This window comes from Nuphar pumila, chromosome 17, assembly GCF_984573655.1.
Source record: "Nuphar pumila chromosome 17, dmNupPumi1.hap1.1, whole genome shotgun sequence".
In the NCBI taxonomy this organism is placed as follows: Eukaryota; Viridiplantae; Streptophyta; class Magnoliopsida; order Nymphaeales; family Nymphaeaceae; genus Nuphar; species Nuphar pumila.
The window spans coordinates 81,378,873-81,394,202 of NC_143265.1; the positions used below are offsets into that span (position 1 = coordinate 81,378,873).

General features: G+C 39.6%; 1 protein-coding gene across 1 annotated transcript; it reads right to left on the reverse strand.

Annotated features, from left to right (window-relative positions):
• Window positions 1-4,639: 4,639 nt before the first annotated feature.
• LOC149812466 (RING-box protein 1a) lies at window positions 4,640-13,645 on the reverse strand. The gene is made up of 5 exons (XM_089992763.1): window positions 13,399-13,645; window positions 13,051-13,101; window positions 12,801-12,860; window positions 4,936-5,007; window positions 4,640-4,850 (listed from the first exon to the last, which is right to left on the reverse strand). Exons 1-5 carry the CDS (start codon window positions 13,532-13,534, stop codon window positions 4,813-4,815), a joined length of 357 nt encoding a protein of 118 aa, XP_089848889.1. The 5' UTR covers window positions 13,535-13,645; the 3' UTR covers window positions 4,640-4,812.
• Between the last annotated feature and the right edge of the window lie 1,685 nt (window positions 13,646-15,330).

Genomic DNA, 15,330 nt, shown 5'->3' on the forward strand with positions numbered 1-15,330 from the left:
AAGGATGCTGGCACTGTATACAATGGGATCAGAGACTTTTAATGCGATATTTTTCTTTCTAAATTGTATTTCTTACATTGTATAAGTGAGAATCAAGTTTATGTCTGTTCAAGAAACATTGAGGGAAAAATGTAAGCTAATAATAGCGATTCGGGCTTTTAATTTTTTTACTCTATTCCTAAAACAGCGACTTGCTCATAATGCAGAAGATAGAAAGTGCTTGAGAGTAGCCACACATCTTCCAGATATTTTTGAAGGTATTGAGGCCCTGGGCCTTTTGTTTAAAATCAGGCTATCGAAACAAATCTTTTGACTTGGTGGATGTTGGGGAAATTTCAATATTTGGGGGTTCCTAAAGAGACATAGGCCGCACCTGGAACCAGACAAAGATTTTGGTGGGTTATTTATGAAAACATTTGCTTTCAAAACCCAGTAAGTCTAAGATGATTCCACTAGTTTTCACTCATTCTGATGGACCTGGTTGGGAAAGTGATAAATGTTGCCTGCCTGGCATTACAAACTGGTGAACTACAGCTCCAGGCTGAGAATGTTTTGAAAGACACTCATGGTAACAAATACAAAGATGGGCGTTCATTGCTAAGAGAATTTGGTTTAGCCTGTTCCAAATACCAAATTCAGGCTCGAATCGATCCACAAAGAATCGGTCGATTTAAAAAAAATAAAAAAAAAATCATAAAAAAACTGAAAATATTACAAAAAAAATAAATGAAAAAAAGGGCTGATTCAGCTTGAACCAAATTGGGGTTGAATCAACAGATCTTTTTAGCAGGGCCTGCATTGACCCTGAAGCGAATTGATTTGGGGGCGATTCCGTTCCATTCTGGCAACATTGGTATTCACCAAGTGTCCCATTCAGGAAATAGAAAGGGTGTCAACAAAACTGTGTAAATTAACTTAAACTGATGAGTTTGGTGTGTCTTTATCAGTTTCTTCTTTTGGCCTTTCCCTTGGTTTTTTCTCCGTGGTTCTTTCACAGGGAAATGCTCTTGGTTTCGGCCTTTTCGCAGCTCATATAACGCAGGTGAGTCTGTTTTCCCTACATGTGGGATAATTTTCTTCTAGGTTGTTAGTACCACTGTTCAGTAGGAAATCATATGTGCGATTGGATTGGCTCGTTTATTAAACAAGTGAGAAGTAGAAGGGCTCATGCCTCTGCCTCTACCTGTCAGTCATGCTCCAACAAGTGAAATGTACATGTGAACTAGAGCAAGATTCTTGTTAAAGGACCCCCCACCTAGGTAAAGACTTGAAGTTGCCATGTTAGCTAAGGCTACAAAGTCCAGCCCTGTGGCCTGAGTGGAACTTAAAACTACTGGTTTCACCACACTAACGGCTATCAATGTCCTACTTGAATCCGAGTTGGTGAAAACCATCAACAAACCAATCAGTCACTAACTAACCTTCTCCTAACTTAACAATTCTAGGGCCCGCAATGTACATGAATTCTAGCTAATCTCCGGACTCGCTTAACTCCCCGAGGCCCAAAACTAAGATCAAACTACACATGGCTCTCCCGCGACGCGAAGCAAATCAAAATTCAGTACGAGAGTTAAAAAGTGCAACACTGTGTTAGAAAATCGATAAACAGAAGCAAGTAAAAAACAAAAGAAACGACGCGATCAACAGCAAATTCTCATCCGATTTCAAAAAGAAACAGAATCAAAGCAAGATCCAGCGTTCGAGACGGGATCTGCGAGAATGTCGGGAGCACTCACGGACAAGGAGAGGAAGAACACGAGCTTGAAGGAGAACTTCCGGAGCTCCTTGAAGAGGACGTAGCAGAGCACGATGAAAGCCGATCCCAGGAAGGAGAGGGCGGAGGCCCAGCCGCCAACGGCGTCGAGAAACCGGAGAAATCGCCGGCCATTTTCACCGACGATCGAACGGCTTCCCGCAAAAGGAATCTCGAGAAACCCTAAAATTTTCTAGCCATGAGAAAGAGAGACTTCCCGCTCAGAGGGTGGGAGGAGGGATTCATCATCATGCCAGGGGAGAAGTCCATTCCCATTGCTTAATTGTGGGGTTTCCTTTCCCCTTGAATATTTTTCAAATGTTAAGATATCAATAAATTGCTAAATTATTAAAAGGCCGGACAGATTCCCGCCAGAGGGAGCTGATTTGTTGCGCTCGCGCGCCTGTACAGTCTAGCTTTTTCCGGCAGTGGCAATGCCGGAAACCGGTGTTGTTGAGGCCATTTTGAAGAGAGCATATGATCCGTTAAAGTGATTTTACATCTTCACCGTCCATTGCTTAATCTCACATCCCACAAGGACACCAGGGCCATGTCCTTTGTGTACATTGTGGACGGTGAGGATGTCAAAAAGTGATTTGACAGATCACTTGATCTGCTCTCCATTTTGAAGGGTATCACTGTCATCCCCTCCTTAGTAGGCCTAGCTAGCCTGTCATGAGCAATGGATCAGGTTTGACTTGGGCTGGATCTGTATCGAACCAGTGGAGACAAGATTTGATGACAAAAAGGGTCTGATTAGAATTCGGGTTGAGCCTAAAAGATCCGATTAATATATAAAACTGGGTATGATTTGTGAAACTTCATAATAGACTCAGGTTGGTTTCGATTAAAAACTGTAATTTTAAAAACAAAAAATAAAAAAATAAATATATTATTCACCGAGTGTAGACCAGGTTTGGTTTATGTAATTCTTATGGGACCCGAACCAGGTTTTTCTTTTGATGGGCACTATTTTGGTGACAGATTGACATGAACCAGTAAGGCGTACAGGGCTATGTTTAGGAGCGTTGAATGAAAGGCTATGTTGTGATTTCCGCCATGATCTCATAGTCTCTTGCTGTTTGGGAGCAGTGAGGTCGCTTGGGACTGGTGTCGGCTGGCCCAATGTCACATTTCAACACCTTTCACGAGAGGATGTTTTTTGACAACTCCATCTCTCAACATCACACATTGGCAAAACCATATTTTGGCAACACTGAAACCGTGTTTTCATCCCATTGCAAGGCTCTCAAACGATGTGGTAATCCTTCCTTTCTCTACCTCTGATCATTTTGGGTATAATTTTTTTCGGACTTCTGATTTGAGGCCAAAATTTAAATTCTCTGGTAGCTTACTAGAGTGATACGTCTGCAGCACAAGCGAGGAAGGGGAAGGATATACAGGGGATTCCATGGGACAGGGTTAACATAACGAGGGAAGGCTATAGGCTGACTAGATTTGAACAATACAGGAATTATGAGAACGTTCTGGCATCCGGCGATGTCACGGAGAAGGTAGGTTAGTTGTGTTTCTCGTGTTCTTCTTTCCCTTTATTGTCCCATGCCTTTCAAGTGCTTATCGTTTGATTGAAGTTGTTGGTTTGATGAAATTGTTATAATTGGATGGTGGATTGACTTGTGAACGGTATAAGAATGCAAGCAGATAGAGAATGGTGGGACTTATTATGAATTTCAGCATAATGCGAGATAGGTGAAATTGATTATTCTTCATTTTCAGGTCTGGCTTGAAGGTTATAAATGACATTGATTTATTGGATTTTTTGCAGGGTTTTGAATTTATATTGAAGATGGTTTTGGTTTATTGGAGGTTTTCTGTTAGAAATAAAAAATCTTCAGCAATCCCCCACCCACCAAGCCGACAAGAAGAGAGAAGACTAAGAAGAAGAGGAATTGGTGGTGGTATTGTGTGGCATGAAAAAAATAATATGAAAAATGAAGGGAAGAAGAAGAAAAGGAAATAAGGTGGTGTTGATCAGCATGGTGGGTGACTCCGGCAACAATTTGATCCGTGATTTCTTGATCGCCCTCTAGACTGTGGTTCCTCGGCGATCCACCTCATCCCAAGGACAGCCCCCCGCTCCGCTTCCCCTCGTCCTGCCCGTCTTTCCCCATCGTTTCAGGGCAAGGGGCTGCAACAACCAAACCCTAACAAATTTTAGCATGACAAATGCAAAAGCAGAATTCCGGTGAACTCAAGAACAGAGGTACCCAATTGCCGACAAGACCCCAGCAGCCATGGTGGAGAAGCTATTCCACCACCACCCCTCCCCCCACTTCCCTCTCATTTTTTTTAACATTTTTCATTTTATTTTTTCTCATAAAACACAAACAAGCGAAAAATTTTCATTTAAAAAATTTATCATATCAAAACTTCTTGCAAAATTTTCTTTTTCTATGAGACCCGAATTCTAATCAGACCCTTTTTGTCATCAATGCTGGGGGTCATTGAATCGTGCTTCACGCCAGGACCCTACGGTATGGAGATCAGCGCTGTGGCTTATAACAAAAGTTGGCGGTTTGATCAAGAGGGTTTGCCTGCAGATCTTATAAGGTCTCTCTCTCTCTCTCTCTCTCTCTCTCTCTCTCTCTCTCTCTCTCTCTCTCTCTAGTAAAAAGTTTGATTCAAGTTTCAGCCACACCAGTGGCCAAAAATGGCCGGCATGATACCATCCATGTGGAATCACCTTTCGGTAGATCTCTCTCAGGGGAAAGAGAGGAGAAGCACACGCACAGTTAAAAACCACAAAAGAATCTCAAGCACATTCAACAAACAAATGAATGTAGCTGCACACAGGAGGTCCCAGTGTGAACTGCACATGGTTTTCACTTGAGAAATGAAGAGAAAGGAGCAAGGAAAAATAGGACATAACAGAACAAACGTGCATTCAGAGTTTAAGGGTTCAGAAAAAAGCAAATGAATATGAAATCTGTCATTACTTACGACAAGATGAAATGGCCATGTTTGCAGAACATAATCAGAAAGAGAAGACGGCCAAAGAGAGAAGCTAATAACCCATTCCATCCTCTTAGAAAGCACCACTAATGACCATATTTCTGGAACTCCCACTCACTGTTATCTGCACGCAGTGAAAAAGAAAAGAAAAGGTCAGTGTGCTCCTGATAGAAATCCATGAATCATAAGGGAAGAAAACGTGAACATACCTAGTGGGCAGACTTGCCGTGTCTTCAGCCATCGGCTAATGCAATGGAAGTGAAATGCATGATTGCAGACCCCTGCGGAATGAAACAGAAGTTACGCAAGTGTGACATTAATCTGCCAAAGCTGCACTAAACACACGATGAAATGGAAAGAAAAGATCATGGTCACAAGTCAATGTATCGGCAACTTATTGTTTGTCACCCATATCGTGTATCAGCTATATATAGCTTATATATTAAATATAAACAGAAATAAATAAATTTGAGTAACTAAATCAATTCCATTGCCTGCAACCATCAATTGAATCTTAAAGAAAAAAAACAATGAGAAAATTTTGATCATCCAAATGCAATCAAGATACATAAAGGAAGAAGACTACCCTTATTGCCCTAACATCAAACCTACTAAAGAATTTTCTTTTCCAAGGAAAAACACACCAAAGAAAAAGAAAACGTTGCATGGATTGCTCTTAACCCCTCCATAGATCTGGATTGTCAAATTGCTTGGCAGCTATTAAGGAGATTGGGATCTTGGGTAACTTTTGGTGAGAAGTTGAAGGCTGAAGGCGTGGGCTTCTCCAAGCAGTCAAGCATGACCAGCCCACAGATTAGAAGGCAAAACTAAAAAAAAGAGAAAGATAACAAGCAGAAAATGGAAACAAAAAAAATCTATAAAAATAAGGTAGAAAATGACAAGCAATTTGGGGATTGGTGGACTTCCCAGACTGAACCCCTAAAAAATCAGCCTCTTGCTTAATCCACACGTTGAAATTTGAAAAAAAAAATGGAATAAAAAGGTAAAATACCATGATATTATCTCAAAGCTTATCGTGATATATCACAATACCTATTTTTTAGGCGATTTTTTAGGAAATATATAGGTTCAACACCAAAAAACTATTTATTGCGATAAATAGGCTATAAATAGACGATAGTGTTACCATGGAAAAGATATGTCTGAAGCATTCAGATGCCCCAAAATCAGTACATTCCCTGCAAGATTGCGATTCCAAACTCCCATCGTACAGCTTTCTGGTTTTAAACCAGAAGGCTAATGACAAGAAACTTTTGCCACAACAATGGCGTTGCTAGACAAATCCAAACTGGTCAGAGGGGATACATAGCCAAACAATCTAAATTGATTTTGATGAAATTGGACATTTTGAAAATAAAGATATTGCCGAAACCAGAACTGAACAACCAGAGGCCCCATGCCATTTGTGCAATGGAATCTAAATGACAAAACAAGCATGATGCAAGTATAATAAAAGGTCAAACACATGCAAAATAAGTACCATGGTCTTCTGTCAAAGAGTTCACAAGTCACACAACACCCAGCTTACAAACGGAAGCCTACATGCCAAAGTAAGAAATAAGAACATCCAATTAATGTCTCCCAACAACTCACAAACATCACATGAATGAGACATCCAATGGATGCCCCGCAATGACTCCCCAAACATATGCAAAAACAAAATCTCAAGTATAATCAAAGGAATTAAGAGACACAAATGAGAGGTCCAAAAAATCTCTCTCCCAATATCTCACAAAAATCAAACATAATCCTAGATATTCTCAGAAATGAAAAAACAACAAGTAACAATTCAGAGGATTAATAAAGAAACTCAGACCTCAAACAAACAAAACACGAAGGCAGATAAACGTAGATAGAGTGGTTCATTTTTCTGTTATAGCAATTGGCTACTATAACAGAAAGCAGAAGTGAGAATAGTTACAACGAAAAAAGTTCTCTTATTTTTTCTGAAAATGACATTCAACTCATAGTGATACTTATGGAATTTTAAATTTTGTATTTCCGCTGGCATGACATAACACTATCCAAAGGGCACATTGATACTTTTATTAAAAGATGCACAGCAGAACAAAAAAGAATGTAAGCCATCCTTTTTTTATGGTTTTTATCTTTGTCTAAGGCTATTAACCCTATCTCTTCCAAATATCCTAAAGTACTAAATATTTAAGTTTTCATCATTTATATTATTTGTCATAATAATCTTTTCTCAACAATGTAATTAGCCTATTTATTTTGTGAAGCCCGGATGGCTAGCCTAATATACAAGCATCTATGAAAACCTATATAAATCAATCACATAATGCTTAATCAATAATCATAACTGACAACCAAAACTAATGTACATCACCAAGTTAACAAGAAATGAAATTTTCATAAGTGAATTAGGATGTGCCTGAGAGCCTTGAATTGGAGGTGTGTTGTGGTTGCCAAAAACACCCTCTGCTGATTGGAGGAAGTGCGATGTGATTTCCCCAATACCTTCTGTTGTTTGGGAGCAGTGGTACTGCAAAAACATTGAGTCGGGAATGGAGTCGACAGCCCCAACATCACATTTCAACACCATTCACAAGCAGATGATTTTGGCAATGCCATCCTCAATACCGCTTGCCATACCATATTTTGGCAGCACCACACATTTTGGCAACACATGGAAATGGTCCTTCCATCTCAATGCAACGTGCCGAAACAGAGCCTTAATGGCATCGTGAACTCCAATGATGGCAACAATCTGGCCCATAATGAAGGAATGAAAAAATAAATTTGGCATATCTCACTGTCAAACAGATCACACAAATAATGTAAAGAAACTCATACAAAATATAGGAGCATATTCTTATTTTGAACACTCAAACTGCAGAACATGTTAATCCTGCTTTAAGGACCACCACTATGTCACATGGGTGCGGGTGCGGGTGCAGGTGCGGGGATGCAGCACTTCCAAAAAACCCGGGTGCGGGGTGCGGCAAATATATATATATATATATATATATATATATATATATATATATATATATATATATATATATATATATATAAAGTCCAAAAGATGAACATAAATGACCTTGGGTGTGTTGACTGCACCCAGGGTCAGGTTGACCGCATCGGGTGCGGGTGCGGCACCTAGTTGGAGAATCTCTGTGACATATAGGGCAAAAAAAATTCTTGGCAATTTTTTTTTAAGTTCGAAAAATTGGACCAAAATGACCCTGGGTGTGTTGACCACACCCAGGGTCAGGTTGACCACACCCGTTGCTGCACCCGCATCGCGTCGACGCGGGTGCGGCACCCTGCTAGCCGAATCCCTGTGACATAGGACCACCATTTATGACACCGGCAAGTCCAGCTTTGGAATATTGATTCTTCTTAAATCATATGATGAACATGTCAGAGTGATTAAAGTTTCAGGAGATGAACGTTAAACAAAGATGCAATTTATATGACTATCTTATCATGTTTGTAAGAGCAATTCACAAGTCTATGCAGTTAATCCTCAAAAAAGAATATGCAGGCCTTTCTGTCCATGGGTGCAAAATGGTGGCCGCATGGAAGTCGTTCATGCTTTATCACTCACATATACCATCTCTTAGCAACAAGATTATTCCAATTGGGGTGATTTCCCTACCACCAAATCACAATCGTCAATTCCATGGTCGGATGACAACTTGGACCCAAACCTTGATCTCAATAAAGATATCACACTCCCCACTAAATGAGAGACACAACATGTAATGATGTAATGCACAAGGAGCTCAATCATGTAACTAACGAACTTCCATTCTTCTGGAGCATTTCAACCCATAAACAGCCTGCATCAAGGTTACTATCATTGGTTTTCCCATGGCAGGGAGACTGAAAGCAAGTTCCACGCCAAAACTCTTGCATAAGAGACATAAGCAAAACCCTAAAAGACTAGCAAATGCACAAGCACAACAGATGGCACACACTCAAAATGCTAAAAACGTCTCTCAAAAAAAATTTGTTAAAAACTTGAAGTTTTCCACGTTACAAGTCATCTCCCAAACTACTTGATTTCAATGCAGAAATTTCATTTTGCAATGAGACGATTTGAAAATCTGTAATCTTTAGACAAGCACAAGCATGCATATTTGTACGTAGCTATCACAACTAACAACTTCACAATTAGAACTATAAAGATAAGAGGGTGTTAAACTGGTAGCAAAACACATGAGTAATATTTAACGTTTTTTATAATATCACGCAAAGAGAAAAAGGGCAGAATGCATGATGTGGCTTGTAGCCCACGAATCATTTTTGACTAAACGGAAAAAGACCTAACTAAAAGGAAAAAGACCTAAACTAAATTGAGTTTTTTGCCCTGTCCATGGATACTTATCCATGGATAGAATCGCAAGAAAAGGAGACATTACTCTTCATCCAAAAATATCCAAATTTTTATCCCTAATACTCCATAGATAGTTCAACTCCGCCTGTGTATAACTGTTTAGTTATACACTGTCGGTCCCAAGCCCGAATAAAGGAGGAGGGTTGCGGTAGGCCTGTGACAGCCAGCATAAAAACTTAGTCATACCCTATGAATATAAACCAATATGAGAATTTCGTTGGGGTGTTCCCTACTAAGCGACGCGCTGTACTCTATAGGTCCGGAGGCAGTGATAAATGGGCAAGGGTTGCTAGGTCGTCGCCCGGAAGCGACGCGTCACACCGGCGCCCGGAAGCGACGCGTCACACCGGCGCCCGGGTGTGGTGTCAAATAGGCAAGGGTTCCCTCACTTTGTTGGACGGGTGGGGGTAAAGAAGTTAGTCCAAGACCATAAAATTATGGTTAGCCACTTGGAACATAGGATCTTTAACTGGTAAGTTGGTAGAGTTAGTAGATGTTATGTGTAGGAGAAAGATTGATATTTTATGTCTACAAGAGACCAAATGGGCAGGTGAGAAAGCAAAAGTGATAGAACCTTGGGGATATAAGATTTGGTATACAGGAATAAATAGGAATAGGAATGGAGTAGGGATTGTTATGAGTCGTGAGTTTATAGATAATGTAGTTGAGGTTCGTAGGAAGGGTGATAGGATTTTACTTATTAAATTAGTATTAGGTACGAATATTATTAATATTATTAGTGTTTATGCACCTCAAGTAGGTTTAGATGATTCCATTAAGCGTCAATTTTGGGAAGATTTAGATGGAGTAGTACAAGGGATATCTTATGGAGAAAGGCTTTTCATCGGCGGTGACCTTAATGGGCATGTAGGCATTAGTAGGGATGGATTTAAGAGTATCCATGGAGGCTATGATATAGGAGAAAGAAACGAAAGTGGAGAAAGGATTTTAGATTTTGGTTTGTCCTATGATATGATCTTAGCAAACACTTGGTTTAGGAAGAGGGAGTCTCACCTAGTAACATTTAATATTGGGGTTAATACGAGTCAGATAGATTTTTTCCTACTTAGAAAAAGAGATAGGGGTTGTTGCATCGATTGTAAGGTTATACCGGGAGAAAGTGTAGCTACACAACATAGAGTCTTAATTTTAGATCTTAGAATTAGACAATACCGCAAAAAGCATAGACATATGATAGATCCTAGAATTAAGTGGTGGGCACTGAAAGAAGCTAAACAAGGAATGTTTGTAGAGCGGGTAGTTAAGGAAGTTGATTGGTGTCTCGAGGAGGATTCAGAATCTGTGTGGAATAAGATAGTGGGTGGCATGAGAAAGGTGGCTAAGGAGGTATTGGGTGAGTCTAAAGGCGGTGCACCGCTAGGTAAGGATACATCATGGTGGAACGAGGATGTCAAATTAGCTATTAAGGTTAAAAGAGAGTGTTATAGAAATCTAAGTAAAAATCGTGATAATGAGAATTTGGAAAAGTATATGATAGCAAAGAAGGAAGTTAAAAAAGTAGTTCGGAACGCGAGGGATAAGGTATATAAGGAGGTTTATGACAAGTTGGATACCAAAGAGGGTGAGAAGGATATTTATAGGCTTGCAAAGATGAGATATAGGAAATCGAGGGATCTGGGTATGGTTAGATGTATCAAAGATGAAACGCAAAGGGTTTTAGTCAAAGATGAGGAGATTAAGGAGAGATGGAAAGATTATTTTGATAAGCTATTTAATGAAAGTCATGCTCAGGATCTTGGAGACTTTTCAATTCCTTTTCATGAGATGAATCGTGACTTCATGCGCAAGATTCAAAAGAAATAAATTGCAGAGGCTTTGAAGAAAATGAAATCAAGAAGGGCAGTTGGCCCAGATGGTATACCTATCGAGGCTTGGAAATGCTTGGGAGAGAAAGATTTAGAATGGTTGACAAATCTTTTTAACAAGATTTGGCGGACAAATAAGATGCCTAATGAGTGGAGGAAGAGTACTTTGGTGCCTCTATATAAGAATAAGGGTGATATACAAGATTGCACAAACTATCGTGGTATAAAACTCATGAGTCATACTATGAAACTTTGGGAGAGGGTGATTGAGTCTAGGTTGAGGAAGATTGTCATGATATCGGAGAATCAATTTGATTTTATGCCTGGAAGATCAACTATGGAAGCTATACATCTTCTTAGACAACTTATTGAGAGAAATAGAAAGAGGAACAAAGATTTGCATATGGTTTTTATTGATTTGGAGAAGGCTTACGATAGAGTACCTAGGGACGTTCTCTGGTGGACAATGATGAAGAAAAGTGTTTCTCTCAAGTACATTAGTATAATTAAAGATATGTATGAAGGAGTAGTAACCAATGTCCGCACTTGTGGAGGGGTGACAACCAATTTTCCTATAACGGTTGGGTTACATCAAGGATCTGCTTTAAGCCCTTTCCTATTTGCTATAGTGATGGATGAGCTTACGAGATCAATTCAAGAAAATGTGCCGTGGTGTATGTTGTTTGCGGATGATATTGTTTTTATTGATGAGTCTAGAGCTGGGGTTAATGCTAAGTTAGAATTATGGAGACAGACATTGGAAGCAAGATGTTTTAAGTTAAGTAAGAGTAAGACAGAATACATGGAATGTCGATTTAGTAAGCAACGAAGTAGTGATGGGAGTGTAGTGAAGTTTGGTGAGCACGAAATATCGGTGGATGATTCTTTCAAATATTTGGGATCTATCATTCAAAAGTATGGAGAAATTGATGGAGATGTAAATCATAGGATAAAGGTTGGGTGGATGAAATGGAAGAGTGCAACTGGAGTGTTGTGCGATCGTAGAATGCCATTGCGGTTGAAGGGAAAGTTTTATAGGACGACTATTAGGCCCGCTTTACTATATAGTACGGAATGTTGGGCTGCCAAGAGACATCATATTCAAAAAATGAGTGTAGCTGAGATGCGTATGCTGAGATGGATGTGTGGAAATACAATAAAAGATAAGATTCAGAACGAGGAGATACGTAAGAAGGTAGGCGTTGCACCCATTGAAAATAAGATGAGAGAGAATCGTTTACGGTGGTTTGGACATATTCGACGAAGGCCTAATGATGCTCCAGTTAGAAGGATGGAGAAATGGGAAAATATATTAGTTAAAAGAGGTCGGGGTAGGCCTAGGAAGACATGGATGGAGGTGATAAGAAAGGATATGAATGCTTTGAACCTCACCGAGGACATGGCATTGGATAGAAATGAATGGACAAGAAGGATTCATGTGGAAGACCCATAATGATTTTCTTTGTTGGTTCATATCGCCGACCCCAATTGTTTTGGGATGAAGGCGTAGTTGTTGTTGTTTGTTGTACTCCATAGATAGTTCGAACTGGATAGGAACAATGATAAATTTTAACTCGAATACTCTGTAGGGGATGATTGTGATTCATATGATCATGACTGCCCTTGAACTACGTTACATGGATCCTCAACCCTAATCTGTATAGACTATTTTCATTAGAGACAAAGATCAGGGAAACCACTTTCATTGAAGAACCAAACAAGGTCATAGGAACTAAATAATTGCAAACAGATGGAAACCTTAAGCAATCTGAACAAGAAAAAAGAAAAGAAAGGACAGTCTCCTGAGCCTCAGCAAGCGAAGTGCCAGATAATTTCCGTCGAACTTATCGGATAATCAACATACCCCATGCAACCGTACATTCTTCGCTCGTCGCACTCGCTTGGTTGGCTTGGCATTCAATACCTGTTCCAAAACAAGCAATCAATAACACCATATGCGGAAGCATCAATAAAATCATAAACCTTGATAATTAACCAAAAAATATTAACCTAATCCCCTAATTTCAGCATCTAGCAAGTTGTCATTTCAAGAAGTCACCCAAAAAAATACCAGCAAGATTCAAGAAAGGTACGAAGGGATAGAGATGACTCACAGAGATCCATGATGTGGTTCCGGCAGATGGCACAATTATCAACGACGATATCTACAATGGTTAAAGAAAAGGAAAACAAAATCAAAGAGTCAGAAACAAACAAAAAAAAACAAACCCTAGTCGGTATTCCAGCATTATGATCACAAACAAGAAGAACCCAAAACCACCAAAAGAAAAACTAATCAAACCCAACGCCCCCAGAACCCAAAATGAGGAACAAAAAGAAAAGTGCGAAGTGAAAAGGGGAAACTTCTAGGGTTTCCCCAAAAACAAGAACGAGAAAGGAATACAAAAAAAAGAGAAAACGAGAGAAAAGAGAGAGGGAGAAGGGGGAGAGGGGATGATTACCCCAAGCCCAGAGGGAGACGGCGTTCCACTTCTTGATCTCGAAGCGCTTGGCCTTCTTGGTAGAGGAGCTCGGCCCGGCACCGCCTGAGCCCTCGCCGGCGGGCACCATGTTCACGTCCGTGTCCGCCGACGCCATGGCTCGATCCGATCTCTACTTAGTTCTTCTCGAACCTTCTCGAACGCGAGAGATCTCTCCTTCCCCGCCGCTTCTAAAATTCCTTTGTTATATTCTCAGGGAAACAGTCGGGCTCGGGCTCGGTAACGAGGCAAACCGCTCGGCTCATAAAGGGCTCTTCCCAACCGAGCCTGTAAACAGGCCGGGAAACAAGCCGAGCCACTCGTGAGTTTGCTCGTGTTTGCTTGGGGTGTCAATGGGTCGGTTTGACTCGGACCCGAACTCGTACCAAATCCTATGTAGTCAAGGCTAGGGATGGCGCTTAGCCCCGTTTGGACCGAGAATTGAGGACATGAAACGGAGAATGAACCGGGGATGGAGGTTAAAATTAAAACTCGTCCAAGGATGGAGGCGGGGATAGACTTACTCTAGACCTCACCTCAGCTCAGCTCACCCTTTCTCGCCTCATCCTCCATCTTTGTTTAAAAAATTATTATTATACTTTTATACAAATTATAAAATCTTATAAATATAACCGTAACATAAAACCCTTTCTTGAATCTCTCCTTCCTTTCCTTTCTCTAACTAGATTTGTGAGCTCCTATTTCTCTTGTCTCCTTCTTCTAATGGCGAAATGCGGTAGGGGCGGAAGGACCGGGAAAATAAGGCCCCGCCTCATCTCATTTGGATCGGGGATGGAAGGCATAAAACGAAGAATGGACTGGGGATGAAAGTTAAAATCAAAACCCATGCAGGGATGGAGGGCAAAATTTGTAGACAGAGCGGGGTGGAGACCTTGTCCCCCACTCCGATCCATTGCCATTCCCAGTCAAGGTTTGGTGAAAAAGAAGGAGGTTTGATTAAAAATCGGGTAAAAAGCAAAAGGATCAATTAGTATATGGAGCCGAGGTTTGTGAAATTTCATATCAGACTCGATTTGACCCAAGTTTTGATTAACCTATGATTTTTAATATAAAAACTATTATTTTACCAAGTGATTGACCTGGTTATGGTTATACTTACGGTAGACCCAATCAAACTCAAGTCCAGAAAAGATATGAAACCTCAAAGTTAGGTTCGAGTTTGGATTCACCTAGATCCAAACCAGATCCAACCCATTAATACCCTAGATCATCAAAAGTTGTGAAAGTTGTATTTTACTAGCAAACCTTTTGTACATAATTTAAAAATAAACCTCGCTTTTTTTTTTGAAAATTTTAGATATGAGATTATACATTTATTGAAACAGTCAAATAGTGATGTCAAGTCAACATTCATCATCTTGAAAAAAGTGTTATATTGCTTTTTAAAAATTAAAAAATATGTGTTCATTCTCGTAAAAAGGAAGGTAAATCTTTTATAATGGCTTGTCCACGATTGGACTGAACAAAGTAACAAAATAGACAAAACACATGTTTTGTTTGTTTTGTAACAACTATACTCCATCCAATGTTTGTTTCGACTGTATGCAAAAACTATGTTCCAAAGTCCAATGTTTGTTTTGCAATGTGCAGATAGCATGGACACACATGGATAATGGATCGGATAACTTTGTTTTGGATCATACGACTTGATATGTCCAACCATATGAGTGTTTTAACATATTTATTATGGATTTAAACTTTGGATATAAATCTCTGATTGGATCTAAAAACTAAAAAATATTTAAAATTTAGATAATTTGATAAAAATAAGAATTGACATTTTTATATATAAATGCTTCAAACTAGATCCAAGTACAAAAAAATTTGTTTAAATTTTGGATAATTTGAGAAAAAAATAAGAATTCATAATTTCTTATATACAAATGCAAAAAC